We start from the raw sequence: 20,501 nt of genomic DNA, 5'->3' as shown, positions 1-20,501 counted from the left end.
TTTTAATCTAGTTTCCCCTTTCTTTTTTTCTGAAATGTATTTGTTGAAGAAACTGGGTTGTTTGTCCCATAGAGGTTCCCACAGCCTGGATTTGTGGATTGCACCCTTGTGGTGTGTTGAACATGTTCCTCTGTCCCCTGTAATCCCACAAATGGCAGTTATACGCAGAGGCTTGCTTTGATTTAGGTTTGGGTTTTGAGGAGAACACTGTGAGTGGCGCTGTGTTCCTCCACTGGTGAAACGTGCTGTCCCAGGATGGCCTTGCCCTTGGTTAGGGTGTCCCCACAGCTTGCAGGAGGCACAGGAGGCCTCAGGAGAGGGTCTTGCATGCAGGAGGCGTCCCATGAATGCCAACCCCAGTTGCTAACAGTGTGGGGCAGAGTCAGGCCCGCCCGATCTGAGGGCATTGCACAACACATCCTGTGCAGGGAACTTTATCTGTGCATTCATTTGGGGGGCGTGTGTATCTGTGTCTCTGTCTCTGTGTGTGTGTATCTGTGTCTATGTCTCTATATCTGTGTGTGTGTGTGTGTGTGTGTGTGTCTGTGTCTATCTCAAACTTGTTTTTTCCCTTTTTGTGGAGAATGGGGTCTTGCTATGTTGCCCAGGCTGGTCTCCAATTTCTGGGCTCAAGAAATCCTGCCTCTGCCTCCCTAAGCTCTGGGTTACAGGCATGAGCCACCACGCCCAGCCTCTGTCTGTCTCTATGTCTCTGAGTAGGTATGTCTCTGTCTGTGTGTCTCTTTCTCTGTGTGTGTCTCTGTTCCAATGTCTCTGTGTGTGTGTCTCCGTCTCTAAATGTGTGTGCCTGTGTCTGTCTTTGTGCGTCTGTGTCTCTGTGTCTGTCTCTATGTGTCTGTGTGTGTGAGTCTATGTCTCTGTGTCTGTGTCTCTGTCTCTATGTGGGTCTGTGTGTGTGTGTCTGTGTCTCTGTCTCTATGTATGTGTCTCTGTGTGTGCATCTCTGTGTATCTTTGTGTCTCTCTATGTCTGTGTGTGTGTGTCTCATGTGCAGCCAGAGCAGTGATCAGGCTTCCCAGAAGTTGGTAGGGGAGTCCCAAAGGCAGGGGAACAAGGCAGGAAGAGGAACTTTGTAAAAACAGACACCAGCCAGAGGGACTGGCTAAGTAATGTCCTCCCCCGCCCTGGCTCCTGTAGATGATATAGTCAGATGGGAGGGAGCCAGGCCAGCCGTGTTGGGGGGTTTAGTGTGATGAATTCTTTACTCTTCATCTCTCCAGCCTCCTTGGGGCCACCCCTCGCCCCAGCACCCAGGACCTTCAAGGCCAGAATAGTGGTGACTCCTGTATGTCCTCATGAGTCACTTGTCCTTCTGGGCTATAAAATGGGTGGGCGCTTGTTCCCAGGCCCATCACTCAGCGAGGGAGATAAAGAGAGCAGAGGAGATAAAGTCAATGGCAGGCAGCTTCTGGACTTTCAGTTTCTGGAGGCGTTGGGAGCTTGGCCCCAGAAGAAAGGGATGGAAGGAGGAGCTTAGGGCCAGAGGGCAATGTCTAGGTCACCTCTTTGTGGCCCTGTGGGGACCTCCTGCCTCTAAATGTGCCTCACCCACATTACCCTCCCTGGCCAAATGGCTTGGAGGCTTCCTAAACAGCCTCTAGGGATCTCCATCCCAAATCAAATCTACCCATCTTGCTTCTTAAAAAAAAAAAACAAAAACAGGCAGGGCGTAGTGCTCATGCCTGTAATCCCAGCTCTTTGGGAGGCCGAGGCAAGCAGTTCACTTGAGGTCAGGAGTTCAAGACCAGCCTGGCCAACATGGTAAAACCCTGTCTCTATGAAAAATACAGAACTAGCTGGGCATGGTGGCGGGTGCCTGTAGTCCCATCTCCTCGAGAGGCTGAGGCAGGAGAATCACTTGAACCCAACAGGCGGAGGCTGCAGTGAGCTGAGATCACACCACTGCACTCCAGCCTGGGTGACAGAGTGAGACTGTCTCAAAAACAAAATCAAAAACAGCATTTATCACATACAGCTGATTATTAAAATACTGATTTTAGAAATTAGAAATTCAGAGAAGTAAAATGAAAACCAGCATAGCTTCCACCCAGCTGCAACTTACCACCATAATTTTTGTGAAGTAGGCCCTTCTAGTCGTGTGCACATTGAGGGTCTGGTTCTGAAAGGATGACCTGCCGCCTCACTCCAGTCACAGTAGAAGTGTTTCGTGGGTGTCTGAGGATTGGCACTTGGGAAGGGGGCAAGATGTGCTTGTGGAATGTGCTGTCTGGTCCCGCCCTCTCAGTTTACAGATGGAGAAACTGAGGCCCAATGGTACGGACCAGACCTGGGGAGGTTGGCATGGCCAGGGCTGCTGGCAGCAATTGCTGGCCTCCGTGAGGACTGAAGGCTGAGACCAGGGCAGGCCCAGTGATGGGTGAGGCATGAGGAAGGGTCCCATTCATTCATCCATTCTCCTGGCCCTGCTGTTAACCCCCAGGCTGTCTTCCTTCCTCACTGGCTTCCAGAAAGAGTAGTTGAAGATCTCCCTGTCCCTGCTTCCCCTTCAGCCACAGCAGCCCCACTTCCACCCTGAGACCAGGGATGTCCAAGCGACAAGCAGCCCCAGCTGACAGGCCACACAGCCATGTGCTCTGCCCAGCGTTGTCACTCTTGATGCCTTCCTCCTTGTCAGATGCCTCTCAGCCCCAACCTTGGTGCCTCCCGCTCTCCCCCGCCTCCTCTGAGGCGTCTGTAAGGCGTCTCAGAGGCGTCTTCCCCTCCTCTGCGGGTGTCTGTAAGGCTGAAAGGGGATCGTGTGGGGCTTTGCCCCAAAAATGGTAGGGCCCCACTCTCTGACCCTTTCCCCCACTGCACACACAGCCCCACACTCAGGATTTCCAACTGCACTGACAGGGTCACTGAACGCATGGTCAGCCTCTCCAAACTCCGCATGAGCCTGTAGTCAGGTGCTGAGTGCTGAGTGCTTTATGTCCATTACGTAATGTCATCCTCCCCGCAACTGAGGAAGTCATTTTCACTACCCAGATTTTCCAGATGAAGAAACAGTGAGGCTCAGAGGGGTTAAGCAACTTGTGGAAGGCCACAGAGTTGGGGAGAGGCTTCACTGGAATTCGGGGTAGCTGACTCCAGGGCGGCTTCCCCACACATCATCAGCACGTACACATTTCAGCCCTACACAACACACGCACTGCAGCAGCGTGACACGCAAACGGTGCCTAACCGGGGTACCCAAGGCCCCACGACACACGTGACGGCCGGTCCTGCGGGAGACCCAGCCAACGCGCGCCCCTCGACCTCCCCCGGCCCCGCCCTCTTTGCTCAGACCCCGCCCCTCCAGGCTCCCGGTCCCGCCCCAGGTCTGACCTCGGCGAGGGCGGGGCCGCGGGCGCGCGCACGCGTCCCTCGGACTCTCCGGTTCCGCCCCTCCCTGGCCCCACCCTCCTCCCACTCCGGCCCCGCCCCCAGCCTGACATCAGCGGGGCCGGGCCGCTGGCTCACAGCGGAGGCAAAGCCCAGTCGCGCGGGCCGCGCCGCCGCCCCCGCCGCGCGCCGGGCCGGCCCCGCGCCCGCGCAGCCCCGGGTCCCGCGGCCCGGCCCCCGCCGCGAGCCTTCCATGGTGCAGCGCATGTGGGCCGAGGCTGCCGGGCCTGCTGGCGGCGCCGAGCCGCTGTTTCCGGGCTCCCGGCGGAGCCGCAGAGTGTGGGACGCCGTGCGCCTGGAGGTGGGCGTCCCCGACAGCTGCCCGGTGGTGCTGCACAGCTTCACGCAGCTAGACCCTGACCTGCCGCGCCCGGAGGTGGGTGAGCTGGGGCGGTAGGGGAGGGGGGTGCGTCGGAGCCTCCCCACCCGCGGCAGAGCTGGGCAGGCCGAGGCGAGCCCCGGACGGGGCCGGGCGATCCCAGCGGGCCGCCTCCCTCCTCTCTCCTCCATAGGTGGGGGTCGGGGCCTTCTGCAGAAATCAGCCAGCAGCGTGGGCAGGGGGGCTGCCGCCGCGCCCCGTCCAACAATAGGGACCACGGCTGGGGTTTTGCCCCCCTCAATACCGTCCCAGGGCCTGCTGTCACCGAGCCCCTGCAGCCCAGGTGGACCTTTTCCTGCGGCACTGTCACTGTGTACATCGGTGGCCTGGGCCTTATTTCACTCAGTTGCCCACCCAGGGCCTGCAGCGCATCGTTAGCCTTTACAATGCAGGTGTGGAACAAGTGGTCGGGAATGCCAAATCCTAGAATCCTCAGAGGTGATGAGACCATAGGGGCCTTCCATACAGACCCTACTTGGGGCAGATGTGGCTCTGGTGACCAGGGGCATCGGGGCTGCTCAGATAGGGGGGGTGTCGAGGGATGGGGCGGAGCAGCAGGCCTCCAACACGTGGGACCAGATGTCCTGGTGGTGAGGGGAGGAGGGTGGCCCAGGCTCGGGGCGGGCAAGACTTGTTTCTGCTTAACTGGAAAGAGTGCCAACACCCTGAATCGGTAAGGACGGGGTAGGATTCAGAGAAGGGAATGGTGTACCTGTGATGGATGGAGGGGAGGGTGACTAGGTGAGGGCGGGGGCTTGTTTCTCGTGTGCCCTGGGTCTGTGGGTGGTGCCATCTGCTCTCACCTGACTGCTCCTGACTACACAGCAGAGGGAGTGGAATCCAGAGACGCCCCCCCTCGCCCTGCTCTGCCTGGGCACAGGGCCTGCACAGAGGCCATCCCTGGATCGGGGGCTCAGGGCCCATCAGAGCTTTGGCTGGGCTGCAGCCTTCACAGGGAACCTCCTGAGTCCCCGTGCTGCATCGTGTCGCCTTGGTGCATCTCCAGTCGCTTCATGGCTTTAGACTGGCGGGTTGTGATTGCTGGAGGTTGTTAGCCTGAGTCTCATGCCTCTTGGTGTCCTGGTACCTAGACAGGGCCTGGATGAGACCTGTTTCTCTGCCCAGTGTTGGGCAGAGCTCTTGGTGGGGGAACACCCCACGCCTGAGAGACCCTTTCCTCCTGAGCTTGGCAGATGGCCGGACCAGACGTGTTCCCTCAACCCTCATCTATCCAGGGCTCTGGTCCTCATTGGCAGCTGGAGAGGGACCCCTGGGAGGGTGGGGGTGGGAGGCTGACACCAGCCCAGCACTCATCTGGCTTTCATTACCTCTGGCAGCAGCTCGGGCTTTGTGTGCTGGGAGGGTCCGGGTGAGCGCTCACAGGGGCCGTGCAGGTTCCCTCTCTCCGTCCCTGAGGAACCGAGGGAGAGGCAGAGCTGAGCCTCACCCCGCCTGGGGGTCTTGTCTTCCCTCCCTCTGGCCCTGGTGCTCCTCACCCAGCTTCAGCACTGAGATCCAGACCGCAGCTGCTATTTAGAAATCAAAGGGGAAGCTTCTGGCTGGGTCAGGAAAACCAGGATCCTGGCAGGAGAGGAGGCCACTGCCGGAAACTGAACACAATGACCATTTACCAAGGGCCCAAGGGAGGGGGCGGGGAAGTCCCTGTCCCTCCTGCCAACACCCCCCATCCTGGGGCTGGTTTCCTGGTGGCTCTGTGGCCTGCCGGAGCTGACGCTGCGCACTTGGTCCCTGTCCTCTCTGGAAACCACCAGACAGTTTCTGCCTTCCCCCGCATCCCCGTTTCCCTACCTAGCTTCCACCCGGTGCTTCCCTCTGGGCTGCCAGATGTCCTCACGTCTGGGCTTCCGCTTATCTTCCCGATTCTAAGCCAAGCCACCACCAACCCAGCTTGGCCTGCACAGTTCTTGCTTTCTGGAGGTGACCTGGTCCGTGCCCCCATCTCTGGACAGGCTGTTGCTTTGGCCAGGCAAAAAGTGCAGGTTGTGGGCTACCCCCTCACTTCATCTGCCTTAGACCAACCCTACAGAGTAGGTGCCAACACCACCTTCTAGGAAGCTAGGGGGTCAGAGAAGGGAAGTCTCTGACCTAAACACCCGTGTAGCCAGCAAGGGCCGCAGCCAGGATTTAAGCATGGGCTATGTTCTCTGTGGCACCTACTGTGTGCAGGAGCCGTCAGGAATCGGAGAAGGCCCAGGCAGCCCAGAAGCCCTGAGGTCAGGTGAGCAGTAGGGAAGCTTATGGCTCAGAGGAAGGCAAAAGCGCTTTGGGCCACAGGACACTGGGGAGAGCTACCCGGAGGAAGCAAGCCCAGAACTGGATCCCGCAGGTTTAAAATAACAGCTAATAAGAGCCAGCAGATTTTGGGGAGGTCCTCGGCTGAGTAATTTGCATCAGTTCCTTTTGGGGTCAAGACTGTTAAGAGCTCACTTGACAGATAAAGTCATTGAGGCAACAGAGGTTAATTAGATTGCACAGAGTGACCAAGCTGGTCAGTGGCAGGGGCAGGATTCTGACCCAAGGCCTGAGGGCAGTTGTAGGTGGGCTGCAGTGAAGAGGGCCTCTCTGTATTCACAGGGAGCATCTCCCTTCAGCCTCCCATGTCTTTCCACTGTTTGATCTCTTGATCACACTGTGTGCAGGTCTTCGGTTTAATCCCCAGGGCTCATGAGCACTTTGACACTGAAGACCCCAAGACACGGGGCCTGTCCCTGTGTGGGTGTGTGTCCCCGCGTGCATGTGTGCAGACTGTGGTCTTCCAGGAGAGCTTCCTAGGTGACTCTGAAGGGGCAGTCCCCGGGACCCTCAGGTTCCCCACTTGCTCTACTCGGGAGGGTCCCCCAGGAGAAGAGGGGGACCAGGCTGGCTGGTCCTGGGTCTTTGTTCCTTCTCCAGGTGGGGGATGCTCAGGCATGCTGGCCTGTTTCCTGGGAGGCTCAGGAATGGCCCTGGGAGATATTAAGCTGCTCATTGGCAGGGCTGGGGTCTGATTCTTAACCTGGAAGTTGGGCATTTCCAGGACCTGTCTGCGTTACCAATGAGAAAAGAGTAGGGTGATTTATCACTGGCCCTCTGCAGGCAGGCTCTGAACGAGCCAGTGGAGCGGTTTCAGGAAGCTGCGCCCAGGCAGTCAAGGACTGGTTCCCAAGGGCTGCTGGTTGGCCGCCCAGATGGCTCCCATGGCGTCGTGCCACCATGCTGTGGCCACCCAGTCCCAGGGTTGGACTTCCAGCGTTGCAGGCCCAGAGTCACTGTGTTCCCAGATACACAGCACCAGCAGAGCAGTGCTCCCCATTTGATTGTCAAGGGGCAGACACTGATGTCTGCAGCCTCATGCGGGACAAGCTGAGCTTTGAGCAGACCCAGTTCTCCCAGTTCCGCACACCTTGGCTGCCCACGGGCCGGGGAGGCAGTGGGATGACAGCCAAACGGTGGCTTGGCGGGCGGGGCAGGACACCTGCGTCGGAGGGTTTTGGCGTCTTCCTCCATGGGGAAGCTTGCATGCTTTGGCAGCCTCCCCTGCCATCATTCCTGGAGACTTTTGTCCATCTCAACCGAGGGGCAGGGAGCCTGGGCTCTGGAGAGAAGAGAGCTATGTTGGGATGCCAGCTCAGCCCCCTAGCAGCTGTAGACGTGCTCCTGAGCCTCAGTTTCCTCATCTATAAAATGGACATGATGCCAGCTCTCCTCTTAGGGTTCTGGTGAGGACCCTCGAGTTAAACAAGAGGCCTGAGGAGCAGCCTGCACAGCACTTGGCACAGTGGACAGGTGGCAGCTGCCACAATGAGGTTTTCTGATTAGGTGCCAGGGAGTGGCCTGAGCCTTCCAAGTGCCCTGGGCTCCTGGGGTGCGTCACCTGGCACCTTCAGCATGGCACTTCCCTGGCCTGGTGTCTTGCAGGCCTTTTGCCCAGGGCGCATCCACAAACCTCTCGGAGCTGCAGGTGCTGGAAAGCTGGCCCTGCCACCCTCCCCTGCAAATTTGCTGTGTGACCTGAGGAAATCCTTCCTGTCTCTGGCCCCTCTTCCACATCTGTGCCACAAGGGGCTGGACTCAGCTCCAAGCCTGAGACTGTGACAGAGGCAGCGCCAGGCCTGGGTGGGTCCCAACAGGCCAGGGTTCAAATCCCTGTTCTAGCTGCCACTTCCTGGCTCCCGGCCTGGGCAAGTTCCTCTCAGGCTGTTTCCTTATCCATCAGGCAGGGCGTTAGGAGGATTAAACGTGATGGGTGTCCAAAGGGCCTTGCACCCAGGAAGTGCCCGCATGTGCTGGGCACCGTGGCTGGTTAAAGTTGGGTCTGGACCTTCAGCTGGCCCTGCCCTGCACCCCCTTGGGACCAGCCCACCTTCCTCCTCAGCTGCCACCAGCCACGCCCCTCCCGGGCCTGGCCCTGTGTTCACCTGACTGTCAGGGGCTGGGTGTGGACAGGGACCCTGGATGCCCAAGGCTTGCGGCTGACCTGGAGGTCTGGTTCTCCCTCCTCCTGCTTGAGGCACGATTTTCCCATCAGTGAGTAGCAGGGCACAGGCCGGCAGGGAGGGTTTCTGGAGAGATGGGCCGGCTTTTGCAGGGCTCAGCACAGGTTGGTTCCCAGCCTCCACTTTCTGAGGCCAGGGAGCATCCTGGTGGGCAGGCACCACGTGTCGTCCCGGTCTGAGGCCACCTCTGTGGGCTGCCGTGCCCAGGATCAGGAGTGTGGCCCACCCACACCCCGGGCTGGCCTCCTGTCAGCTTGATGCCTTGTCCGTGCGCTGGGGATCAGGGTTGGGTCCACCCACCCAGAGCTGGAGGGCAAGCCCAAGGGCAGGAGGGTCACGGACACCAGGCCCTTGCGTTCCACCTCCCTTGGTGGGGCTCATGGTCCGAGCTCATGACTTGAGAAGTCCTGGGCTCTCACCTCTGTCTCAGCCAGCACACACCCCACTGGCTTCCCTCCTCGGGCCTGGTTCCCCACCTCTGTAGGACGGAGAAGGGCACAGCAGCGTGGGCCCTGCACTGTCACAGGAGCCTGGGCTCTGTAGAGAGCGAGCAGCCTTCTCATGCGTTTTACGTTTGGCTGCTGTATTGGAGCGGTAAGCTGAAGTCAGAAAGCTGCTCCCACCCACTGGGTTTCAGGGTGACTCAGCCTATCTTTACAGTGTCCCTCGGCTAGGTCCCTGAGCCTTAGGCAAGCCTCAGACAAGTTTCCCTCAGGTTTTTATGGCCCAGCGTCCGTCGCCGGCCCCGGGGGGATGTGATGTCAGGTGTCATCCGGTACCACTCCATCAGGTCCCAGTGCGGGTCGCCGAGCTGTGTGCAGTCTCTCTTGACCCCCACTGTTGCCTGTGACAGGTGGTGCTGCCCTCCCCAGATGACACACCAAGGCCAAGGGCCAGGGGCTGGGCGGAGCCAGCGAGAGACAGCTGCCGTCTGGTGGGCCAGAACTGTGAGATGCTGGCAGGGGGGCGGCAAGCACCCCGGGGTGACCTCTGGTGACTGGGACCTGAGCAGCAGCTCAGAGGGGCTTGGGAGGTCACCCAGGACGATCTCACGCACACGGAGGCTCTGCCATGAGCCTTTCCACGCACAGGCCCTGGGAGGACCAGGGGCGGAGCAGGCCGCGGTGCAGGCTGGAGCCCTCTCCTCACTCCGCTTCAGCCCTCAGCCAGGTCTCCTTGGGAGGGGCCAGTGAGTTCCTGGAGCCATCCATGGGGCAGGGGGCCACTAGCTACGGTTTCCAAGGAAAGGCGTCTGAGTCCGGAGCTGCACCAGAAGGCTGATGCTGGGAGGAGGTGCCGTTGGCCTGGGCGGGGAGATGGCAGGGCTGGGGCAGGCCCCGTAGGGTTCCTCAAGACCCTCACTATTCTACCCAGAGGGAGTCTGGGTTTGGCCTGTGGCTTCCTCCTTCTGTCAGCCAGGGACACGGCATCCTGCTGGCCTGTCACTCTGAGAAGGCTGATCAGGTGACACACTCACCAGACACCACCAGGCCCTGTTTGGCCTCCTCATCTTCAGGGCTCTGGGCTGTGTCCCTGGAGACATTGGGGTGTGGGGGCCCCTGCTCACCGGGGACCACATGCCACCCTCACTGCACTGACCCAAATGTTAGAAGGCCAGACAGTGTGTTCACAGGCACAGCTGCCGACTGGGTCCCCCAGAGCCCAGGGACATCAGCATGCCTGCTGGGGGGTGGGACAGGAGTGTCCCTTGAGGACACAGCCAAGCATGTGGTGTTCTTTTCTCCTCCTAGCAGTCAGCTCATAGTGGCTGCCTGGGCACCTGCCCTCGGGGGAAAGCGTTTTCTCTGCATCAGCTGTTCACTAGGCCGTTCCTGCTCCTCCCGCTCTGAACTCCCAGCCCGGCCAGAGTGCCCTGGGGCCCAGGCGCTGCCCAGATGGGCTGTCTGCTAACAGAGTGACCTAGGGTGGCCTGTGGGTGCTGGAACCCTGCCTTTCTTGCTGCAGAGGGTCCTGGGGCAGCTGCCAGGGCTGTTGGCTGCTTTGTTTCTCTGTTCTGTGAGGGGGCTCAGAGCAAGGGATAGAGGCCTTACTCTGCCACTTTGTTCCCAGACCCCAGGGCAGCTCTCTCTGCAGCCTGCACCTCCACCATCTGAGCAGGCGGTTTAAACGGCCCCTGTGCTCCACGTAGCTCTATGGTCTGGTTCCATGCCTGCTGCTGCTGTGACGGGAAGCGGCCAGAGAAGACAGGCCAGCTCCACGCGGGCTAGAGCGTCTCCCCGACTGTGTGACAGGGTGGCAACTCCCTTACCCCAAGCATGCGTGGCTCTCAGCGTTGGGCCTGCATCCCTCCCCACCACCCGGCTGGCAGAAGAGGGCCCGCCGGGGGTGGGGGAAGGGTGCAGGGATCACATGACACCAAGGACACCAAGCAGGGCTGGGCCAGCTGCTGGCCTCCCAGCTCACGGAGGAGCTGCTCTCTAGACCTGCTCAGGGACAGCCAAGGCCACCTGGCTTCAGCCCCTCCTGGGGATTGGCCTGCCTGGGGACACCTCTGTCCAGCAGGCACTGATGGTGCTCAGCCAGGACCTGGGTGCTGTGCCGGGCTCCCCCAGGGTTAATGTTTAGTCCCCTGTGGCGGGCTTGTCCTACACGAGATCTCAGAGCCACTGTTGGTGACTTGGACACTCAGGATACTGTCTGCCTCCCAGCTGGTCCAGATGTGGCTAAAATCCCTGGGAGAGAGAGAGAGACTCCCAGCTGAGCCAACGGCCTTCACAGGAGGCAGTCTGGGACCCCTGAGGAGGCCCGGGTGGTTGGGGGCCCTGGTCGCTGTAACCTCTAATGCTTTTCTTTTCAAAGGAACAATTTTCTAGGCAGGGGAGAGACGTGTGAGTCAGGAAAAGGAGGGTGAGCGTATGTCTCTTTTCCTGTCAGTGGAAGGGCCAGACCTCCCCTGGCGGGGCTGTTTGTGGAGTGTGGGTGTGAGTGTGAGTGTGCCTGTGGGTTCCCTGCTAACTTCCAAGAAATGGGGCTGGCTCTCTGTCCAGAGGCGGTGGCGGTCAGGAGCCCGGCACAATGCCCGCAGCTTTCCTGTCGTACAAAGCCCAGCGTGGGAGGCGACCTCAGGTCGGAGGAAGTGGACTTCCAGGATGGCTCCTGGGCCTCTGAGGGTGCGCAGGAGGCCAGGGTCCCATCCACAGCGTGCTGGACAGTCTACCTGGCTCCTGCTGGGGTTGAGGGAAAGGTCTGAGTCAGCACTGTCTGCCAGGCCTTCTCTGAGCTCCACGCCCACCTGGGTTGGGGCATTGACTGCGCGGTTAATGACCCTGGGCCAGGCCATTACCTCCCTGCTCCTGCCTAACCTCTGAGGTTGGTGTCCCTACCCCCCCGCCGCCCGGCTCCTCTACGCGCTGCAAGCTCATTCCGTCCCTGGACAGAGCAGGTGGCATAGGGGGCTGTGAGGCCGGGCGTTATTGTGGCTAAGGCCAGCCTGCCAGGTGGGGGAAGTCTGTCTCCTAAGACAACGGCCTTTCCTTACTGCCTGGGGCCAGATGCCCCCTTCCTGTTCCAGCCCAGGCCTGTGGTTTAGGGCTCTGTGGAGCCCCAGCATCTGCCTGGATACCAGCACCGTCACCTCTCACACCCGTCCCCTCACGTGATGATGGTCGGGGAGCTGGGAACTCCCATTGCCCAAGCAGGCATGAGGGCATGAATGAGCAGAGGGGAAGGAAGTGGCTGGGATGTGGCTGTCGGGGGTGCCCCACACCTGCCCAGACCTGGGCTGCCGACACACCAGGGCTGGGCCCAGAGGAGCTGCCCATTCCTGCTGGGTCAGCCAGGTCCCCCCAGGCTGGGTAGAGGAGGGGTGAGTGTAAGGACGCCCACGGGCCTCTGGCCCTGGGGAGGTAGGGGGACCTTCTCTCGGGGCATAGCTGCCTGGATGCAGCCAGCCATGTCAGAGCCCTGGGATCCCTGCCTCACCACTTACCCAAGGCAGCATGACCTTGGACCAGTTGTTCCTCTCTCAGCCCCCATTTACCCATCTGTGCAATGGCTGAATAACAGTCCTCTGTGTGGAAGGGGATGGCTTGAGGGTGGGTCTGTCGTGGGCAGGAGCAGAAGCCAGTTACTCGGGGATTGGAAGCCTGGTGGACTCATCATGCTCATGTCCCAGGTTGTGGCTAGCCGGGTTGGGGAAGTGGAGTGCCGGGACAGTGGCCCTCGAGCTGTGATCTCATTCCACCCCAGGCTGTAGGTCTGTGCAGCCGCCGGTCTGTGCCCTATCTGGGAAACAGGTTGCACAGGTGCATCCCCTCCACGGTGGCCAGGCAGGCCCTTGACGTCCCCACGCCCGGCTGCTGGGCGTTGTCTTCACAGAGCTCCACGCAGGAGATCGGTGAGGAGCTGATTAACGGAGTCATCTACTCCATCTCCCTGCGCAAGGTGCAGCTGCACCACGGAGCCAACAAGGGCCAGCGCTGGCTCGGGGTGAGTGCACTCTGGGTCTCCACTAGGAGACGCAGCTGGGGATCCCTCCCAGGGCTTTTTCACTTGAGGGCCCCACAGTTCTGATCCCAAAGGAAATGGCCCTCACTCCCTTCCCGACCCGCACTGTCCAGCCCAGACTTAATCAGGTTTTCTGCAGCAAGTTTTCATGTTTGACCTCCCTTCCCCGGGTGTGCAGCCATCAGCCTCACCATCCGCCATGCCTTCTCCCAGGTGTGCACACCATCTGGAGTAGTGGGGCTGTCTTCACCCAAGAACAAAAAGGCTTCAGGCTGTTAGGTCTCTGCAAGTTGCCATCTCCCAGAACACATCCCTGGGGTTCCTCCAAGTTGAGAGTCGGGGCCTGACTCAGCTGCGTAATATTCCAGAAGGGAGGCTGGAGCCACTGCCCCAGTTCAGCTCCTCATGGCTGTGGGGCCGCTGTGAGTCCTCTGAGGACACTTCAACAGTGCTGCAGGAGCCAGGTGCGGTGGCTCATGCCTGTAATCCCAGCATGGAGGATCGCCTAAGGTCAGGAGTTTGAGACCAGCTTGGCCCACATGGTGAAACCCCATCTCTACTAAAAATACAAAAATTAGCCAAGCATGGTGGTGTGTGCCTGTAATCCCAACTGCTTGGAAGGCTGAGACATGAGAACTGCTTGAGCCCAGGAGGCTGAGGTTGCATTGAGCTGAGATCACACCACTGCACTCTAGCCTAGGTGACTGTCTCAAAACAAAACAAAACAGTGCCACAGGGAAGATGCTGTGCATCCTAACGGGCCAGTCCCTCCCAGCCCCTGGATAAGCCTCTATTTCCTCATCTCTAGAGTGGGGATATTTTGTTAGAACTCTCAGATGACGCTCTTCCCACAGGGCAGCTACCATTAGTCAGCTAACAACTGACCTGAAGCTGTTAGTATTTAAATCATTCCTGCACCTCAAATTCTACTTTAAAAATTTTTTCACTCTTTTAGAGACAGGGTCTCACTCTGTCACCCAGGCTGCCATGCGGAGGTATGATCATAGCTCACAGCAGCCTTGACCCCCTGGGCTCAAGTGATCTTCCTACCTCAGTTCCCCAGGTAGTTGGGACCACAGGCGTGCGCCACCACACCCGGCTAATTTTATATTTTTTGTAGAGATGGGGTTTTGCCATGTTGCCCAGGCTGGTCTCAAACTCCTGGGCTCAAGCAATTTGCCCACCTCAGCCTCCCAAAATGCTGGGATGATAGGTGTAAGCTACCGTGCCTGGCCCTGGCTAATTTTTAAGTTTGGTAAACAATTTTTTGTAGAGCTGGGGGATTTCACTTTGTTGCCCAGGCTGGTCTCGAACTCCTGGCTTCAAGCCTCCCAAAGTGCTGGGATTACCGGTGTGAGCCACCACACCTGGCCTGAAATTCTACTTTTAAAGCTGATAACCTTTTTCTGCTAGAGACACTCAGTCCTGCCTCTTGCCACAAGCTGCTGAGGGCTCGGGGTTCCATCTGAGCTCCAGGAGATTCGTGTGCTACCACTGACTGCCTGTCCCTCCCCAGTATGAGAATGAGTCGGCCCTGAACCTTTATGAGACTTGCAAGGTGCGGACCGTGAAGGCTGGCACACTGGAGAAGCTGGTGGAGCACCTGGTGCCCGCCTTCCAGGGCAGCGACCTCTCCTACGTCACCATCTTCCTGTGTACCTACAGAGCTTTCACCACCACCCAACAAGTCCTGGACCTGCTGTTCAAAAGGTGAGCAAGAGCCCTCCACTGCACAGGGCACACAGGGGCCCCCACCCCCACCCGGCTGCGGGTCTTGGCAATGCTGATTCACCTCTCTGAGCCTCGCTTTGCTCATATGAAAGAAAAACAGTGCTAAGAGGACCTCATGGGGTTGTCGTCAGGCCTGGGCGGGATGAGGCGTGGAAAGTGCTCCCCCAACGCCTGGCCCTATAGGGAATGGGCTGCGGGGCTGTGGTGGTCGTTTTTATGATTTTCCCGTCCCCCATGGGGAAGCTCTCTGCCCCAAGCCTCTCTTGTATGTGGCCTTGGGTGAAGCAGTTTTCCCACTTGTCAAGGGGATTCTATCTGGGGGCTGTTGGAGGGGCCCAAGGGGCGCCCAGATAGCTGGGAAGGAGCTGGTTGGGGCTTATTCATTGAACAAATATATATGAAGCACCTACTGTGTGCTGGCCCTTTTCTAGGCATTTAGTATAATTTGATGAAAAAAAGCAAAAAACAAAATCCCTGCCCTCCTGGGCCTCCGTTCTAGTCGGAGAGTCAGACAGTAACACTAGACGTCGTAAGCAGGTACGGTAGATGTGACGCCCTCACGGCCTCCTCTAGATACGGCTGCGTCCTCCCCTATTCCGACGAAGATGGCGGACCCCAGGACCAACTTAAAAAGTGAGTGAGCTTTGAGCCAAGAGGAAGGGACCCTGTCTCCACCGAACAGTGGGAGAGTACATGGGGCTGGGGCTGGAGCTGGCTGGGCAGAACCCTGGCTCCCACACCTCTTGTCGTTCCTGCTAGAGGGCTGGGGCTGGGGGCTTCGCCTGCAGGAGGAAAGACAACTGAGAGCTGTGGGGAGGGGTCCTGGGGTGGCTGGGGCTAAAAGCAGCCCCCGGTGGGAACCCATCCCACCACAGCCTTATCCCAGCTGGGCTTGGCTCAGTGTGCCCTGATCTAGGGGCCCAGGGCAGGAGGTGGGGTGAGCCTCTGCTCTCACATTGCCTCGCCCCTCAATAGTGAGTGCTCAGCAGGCAGGCTGCACCCCACCCTCTGGGATAACGGGATTAGTGGGAAGATGAAACCCACACAGCTCTGAGAGAGTAAGGCAGCGCACCAGCACTGAGCTACAAGTTAAGGAGCCGCCAGGGACCTGCAGATGCCGGGCAAGAGGACCGATCCCTCATGGAGTTTACGTTCCAGCGAGGAGTGGGGCTGGGAGACATGCAGAGGCGTGGGCGGGGCTTCCCTGGAGAAGGGGAGAGGTGGTCGCCACTGACCGGGGCCTCCTTGGTTCTTTTGCCTGGACAGCCAAGGGGGCTTGGGCGGGGGCGGGTGGCCTTCAGATGGACAGGGGCCAGTGCAGGAGCCCAGCCTGGCTCAGGGGAGCCCTGGGAGGGCCATGGGGAAGGGGAGCCCAGGCCTCTGACTCTGCTGCCACCCACCTGTCCCCAGTGCCATCTCCTCCATCCTGGGCACCTGGCTGGACCAGTACTCGGAGGATTTCTGTCAACCTCCGGACTTCCCCTGCCTCAAGCAGCTGGTGGCCTACGTGCAGCTCAACATGCCAGGCTCAGACCTGGAGCGCCGTGCCCACCTTCTCCTGGCCCAGCTGGAGCACTCGGAACCCACTGAGGCAGAGCCTGAGGGTGAGGAGGACTGGGGTGGATGCCAGAGGGTGAATGAGGAGGGGTCGGTGCTGGGCCACACGAAGAGGCGGCTCCAGGGTCTGGGGCTGGGCCAGGGGCACAGATGAGCCTCAGACCACACAGGCAGGGACCACAGGCGGGAGGGCGGCCTGGTACACATTTTGTGGGTTCGGGGGGAGAGGCTTCTCTGGAAGCCGGGGCTGTTCTGTGTCTTTGGAAAGGCTGGCATGTTGTTGAACTTTTCTCCTCTTGCAGCTCTGTCACCAGTGCCAGCTCTAAAACCAACTCCAGAGCTCGAGCTAGCTCTAACACCAGCTCGAGCACCCAGCCCAGTGCCAGCTCCAGCCCCAGAGCCAGCTCCAACACCAGCTCCAGGTTCAGAGCTAGAAGTAGCTCCAGCACCAGCTCCAGAGCTCCAGCAGGCTCCAGAGCCAGCTGTGGGACTGGAACTGGCTCCAGCGCCAGCTCTGGAACTAGAGCCAGCTCCAGAACAGGATCCAGCTCCCTCACAAACTCTAGAGCTGGAGCCAGCTCCAGCGCCAGTTCCATCATCAGAGCCTTCGTGGCCTTCACCTGTGGTTGCAGAGAACGGGCTGAGTGAAGAGAAGCCTCACCTCTTGGCGTTCCCTCCCGATCTGGTGGCAGAGCAGTTTACACTGATGGATGCGGTGAGCAGCTCAGCTTGGCAGGGCAGGGGTGGGCCTGCCTTCTGGCATCTGCTGTCCCAGAACTACCATTTCCTGTCCGTAGCTGATGTTCTGGTCGAATCCCAGCTCTGCTGCTACACACCAAGTAACCAGGGCAAGTTTCTTAACCCCCAAGTCCTGAGTTTTCCTCTAGACAGTAGAGATGAGGTCACCCGTCCTCCAGAGTGACTATGCAGATTCCAGATGGAACAGACAGGAAGCTCAGCAGGCCTGGCCTGTGGGAGTGGAGGGTGCTCACCAAGGTGCACCCATGGGTCACCCCCATCTGTTTAGGAGGCTCACCAGCCTTAGCACTCAGTAGGCACTTGGTGTGTCCTAGAGCCCATGGCAGACACTGGACAAAGCCCCTAGTTGTAGCACCCACAGCAGATGTACATCTGGATGGGGAGCAGACTGAGGTGGGGGGATGGGGGAGTGTGGCACGGGGGGGTGGGCCGGCGGTGCCGTTTGGTCCATGCAGGCGTGAGCCGCCTGTTGGCACTGGGGCTTGGTGAGGCTGCGCAAGGCAGTGCTCCTCTTCTTCCCACCAGCATTTTGTCCTGGGTCACTTGTGTGCTGGGCACCCTGCATGGACACGGGATAAAACCCAGAGACCCCCGCAAGGCTCAAGCTGCATCCTCAGCTTCCCGAGCGCCAGCCCAGACTGCTGGGGCAGGACCAGGTGACACTTAGTCTCCTCCCCAGGAACTGTTCAAGAAGGTGGTGCCCTACCACTGCCTGGGCTCCATCTGGTCCCAGCGGGACAAGAAGGGCAAGGAGCACCTGGCGCCCACCATCCGCGCCACCGTCACCCAGTTCAACAGTGTGGCCAACTGCGTCATCACCACCTGCCTCGGGGACCGAAGCACGAAAGCCCCAGACAGGGCCAGGGTGGTGGAGCACTGGATCGAGGTGGCCAGGGTATGCCACAGGAGGGGCCTGGGCCCCCACTTTGCCTTCATCTGTTCTCAGGTTGTGGTCTGCAGTCCAAGGCCCTGTACAGGCCCCAGTCTACTCTTCCCAGGGGCACGCTGGCCTTGACTCTCCCAGCCCACTGCCTGGACGCTCACGTCTTCCTTACACTCTTTCCTTGGGTTGAGCTAAAATCCTCCTGTCACCCCCGGGTTGCAGGCGTGCCCTCTGGGGACTCCCTGGGTGTCTGTCTCATTAGGAGGGGAGGCTCAGCCAAGGGGGACTGAGGCCCGGCAAGCTGGGAGCTCCAGCCCCACCTCATGCCTCCCGCTCTTCCCGCCCCAGGAGTGCCGGATCCTCAAGAACTTCTCGTCACTGTATGCCATCCTCTCTGCCCTGCAGAGCAACTCTATCCACCGTCTGAAGAAGACGTGGGAAGACGTTTCCAGGTGGGCATACCTCTGTAGGAGCTCCTGGTGCACCAGGGACCTTCCACAGGGCTGGCATTGCCCCCTTAGTGAGCCCATGGGAGGCCACAAACCCTGAGGGCAGGGACCCTCCACTGACCTGAGTTGGCAGCTCTGCCTCAAGAGCTCAGCTTCCTAAGCTGTCAGATGGTGGGCTGAGCCACATCAGAGATTTTCAGGTATTCGTGTTGTAGCCACAGAACCCTCATCCAATTGAAATCAAAACCTTTGTGCCAGGCGCAATGGCTAACGCCTGTAATCCCAACTACTTGGGAGACTGAGGCAGGAGAATCTCTTGGACCCGGGAGGTGGAGGTTGCAATGAGTTGAGATCTGGCCACTGCACTCCAGCCTGGGTGACTGAAACTGTCTCAAAAAAAAAGAAAAAAACCCCTTTGGAAATAGCTGCTCAGTGGAAACGGGAATAGGGGTCCTGTTGCACCAACATGAAGGCCCCCTCCCCAGACCTGCAGAGCATTAGTGCTCTGGGGAACCCTGTGTGCTGCATTCAGGCAGTCTGGGGTCTTTCAGCTCTAAAATAAAATGGATTTGCACTCACACTCCTCCCTGCCATTCCCAGCTTTCTCCTTCCTTCTTTGCCCTTCTGACAGGGACAGTTTCCGGATCTTTCAGAAGCTGTCGGAGATCTTCTCAGATGAGAACAACTACTCATTGAGCCGGGAGCTGCTCATCAAGGTGGAGTGGCGGCGGGCTGGGGGCTGGGGGCTGTATCATTCGCTTCTTGCTGGGAAAGTTCCTTTCCCATGTGTATGAAGGGGGAAGAGGGATCTGTTTGGCCCCTGGGCGTTTGAGGGACAGGCCCCCAGTTAATTGGACACAGTGAGGGTGGCAGTGGAGGTTCCAGGAGGAGTAGATGGGCTTCAGGACCAGCAGGTCTCTGGCTTCCTCGCTGGTCCCTCCTGCTGGGTGGGAAGGGGACGCGGCTCCTGCCCCCACACCGGCCCAGTCTGTCCCCAGGAGGCCAGGCTCCTGACACTAACCTCTGTCTGCTCTACACACCCAAGGAGAAGGCAGCCTGCCTACCCCAGGGACAGGAGCTGCAGGGGATGCCAGGGGCCAGGTGGCCAGACCTGGGAGGCAGATTTGGAGGCCCTGTGTGGCTTCCCTGCCCTGCCCTGAGAAGAGACACTGACCAGAGAACCCTGTAGAATTCTTCCCATGGCACCCCATTAGCTGTGGCAGATACCCCAGATGACTGAGGAGAACTTTCAGTGACTAATGGATTCACGAGGCCTCAGAGGGAGTCAAGTGTCACTGCCTGGTGCCCCTGGCGTACCCGGTCAGTGAAATGGCATCTAGGGCCCCCCTCCTGCGTGGACAAACACAGAGTTCCCCACAGGGGAGCATCGCAGGGGGCTCCTGGGACACCTGTCCCTCTCCCTCCATTGTACAGCTCCACCGGGGGCCCTAGCACGCACGAGCACCCCAGAGGATGGTACCCTGATCAGTGGCCAAACAGGGGTAAAGGCAGACGGGGCAGAGCCTCTGGCTAGGACAGAAGAGCCTGTTCTGAGTCCCTGGGGCGCCCAGGGCAAGTCGCTGCCCCTCTCAGGGCCATAGTTTCCTCATGTGGAAAATGGAGGAATGCCAGCCCTGGGGTGCTGACCTCATGGAAGGCTCAAGGGAGAAAGGAGTGTACAGCCATAACAGGACTGTAGCGCAGGGTCTCTGAGGCCCTGCAAGGCAGGCGGAGGTTTTTTTTTTTTTAGAGAAGGAGTCTCGCTCTGTCTCCCAGGCTGGAGTGCAATGGCATGATCTCGGCTCACTGCAGTCCCCACTGCCTCAGCTTCCCAAGTAGCTGGGATTACAGGTGTGCACCGCCAACCCAGGTAATTTTTGTATTTTTTAGTAGAGATGGGGTTTCACTGTGTTGGCCAGGCTGATCTTGAACTCCTGACCTCAAGTGATCCACCTGCCTTGGCCTTCCAAAATGCTGGGATTACAGGCGTGAGCCGCCGCACCATGCAGCAGGCGGAGTTCTCATCCGCACTTTCCAGAGCGGGAGGCAGGCTCAGGAAGGCCAGGCCACCGGCCCAGGGACCCCACACTAGTGAGTATTGATACAGGATCAGCCCTGGAACCCGAGCACACTGGCAGCACCCCAGGTCAGGGTGCCTGAGGGCTAAGGGCTGAGGGGATAAGGCCTCGCTGACCCTGTCTTCTACCCTGGCAGGAGGGGACCTCCAAGTTTGCCACCCTGGAGATGAACCCCAAGAGAGCCCAGAAACGGCCAAAGGAGACGGTGAGAGTGCCCAAGGCCACGGAGGGGCAGGGGGCTGGCCTGGGGGTAGGGAGGACAGCCCTTTCCTCTGTAGCCACCGTGCCTTATGGGCC

The 20,501-nt window shown here is 59.4% G+C and overlaps 1 protein-coding gene across 7 annotated transcripts in view; it reads left to right on the top strand.

Moving 5' to 3' along the window:
- The window catches only part of RALGDS (ral guanine nucleotide dissociation stimulator), a 55,250-nt gene that overhangs the window by 24,019 nt on the left and 10,730 nt on the right, over positions 1–20,501 (top strand). For 2 of the 7 annotated variants that reach the window (XM_054501430.2, XM_054501428.2), the window contains exons 2-10: positions 12,619–12,729; positions 14,264–14,457; positions 15,016–15,111; positions 15,889–16,082; positions 16,338–16,750; positions 17,474–17,689; positions 18,026–18,129; positions 18,758–18,842; positions 20,341–20,409. In XM_054501430.2, coding sequence (XP_054357405.1) covers positions 12,619–12,729; positions 14,264–14,457; positions 15,016–15,111; positions 15,889–16,082; positions 16,338–16,750; positions 17,474–17,689; positions 18,026–18,129; positions 18,758–18,842; positions 20,341–20,409 — 1,482 coding nt within the window. Of the gene's footprint in view, positions 1–3,473; positions 3,782–12,618; positions 12,730–14,263; positions 14,458–15,015; positions 15,112–15,888; positions 16,083–16,337; positions 16,751–17,473; positions 17,690–18,025; positions 18,130–18,757; positions 18,843–20,340; positions 20,410–20,501 lie in introns of those variants that run through there. The other 5 variants (XM_063649993.1, XM_054501429.2, XR_010123378.1 and 2 more) reach the window with 4 other exon arrangements.

The sequence above is a fragment of the Pongo pygmaeus genome, chromosome 13 (genome assembly GCF_028885625.2).
Source record: "Pongo pygmaeus isolate AG05252 chromosome 13, NHGRI_mPonPyg2-v2.0_pri, whole genome shotgun sequence".
NCBI classification, from domain to species: Eukaryota; Metazoa; Chordata; class Mammalia; order Primates; family Hominidae; genus Pongo; species Pongo pygmaeus.
Note: the sequence above shows the minus strand (reverse complement) of the source record. Positions and strands in the feature narration are given on the sequence as shown.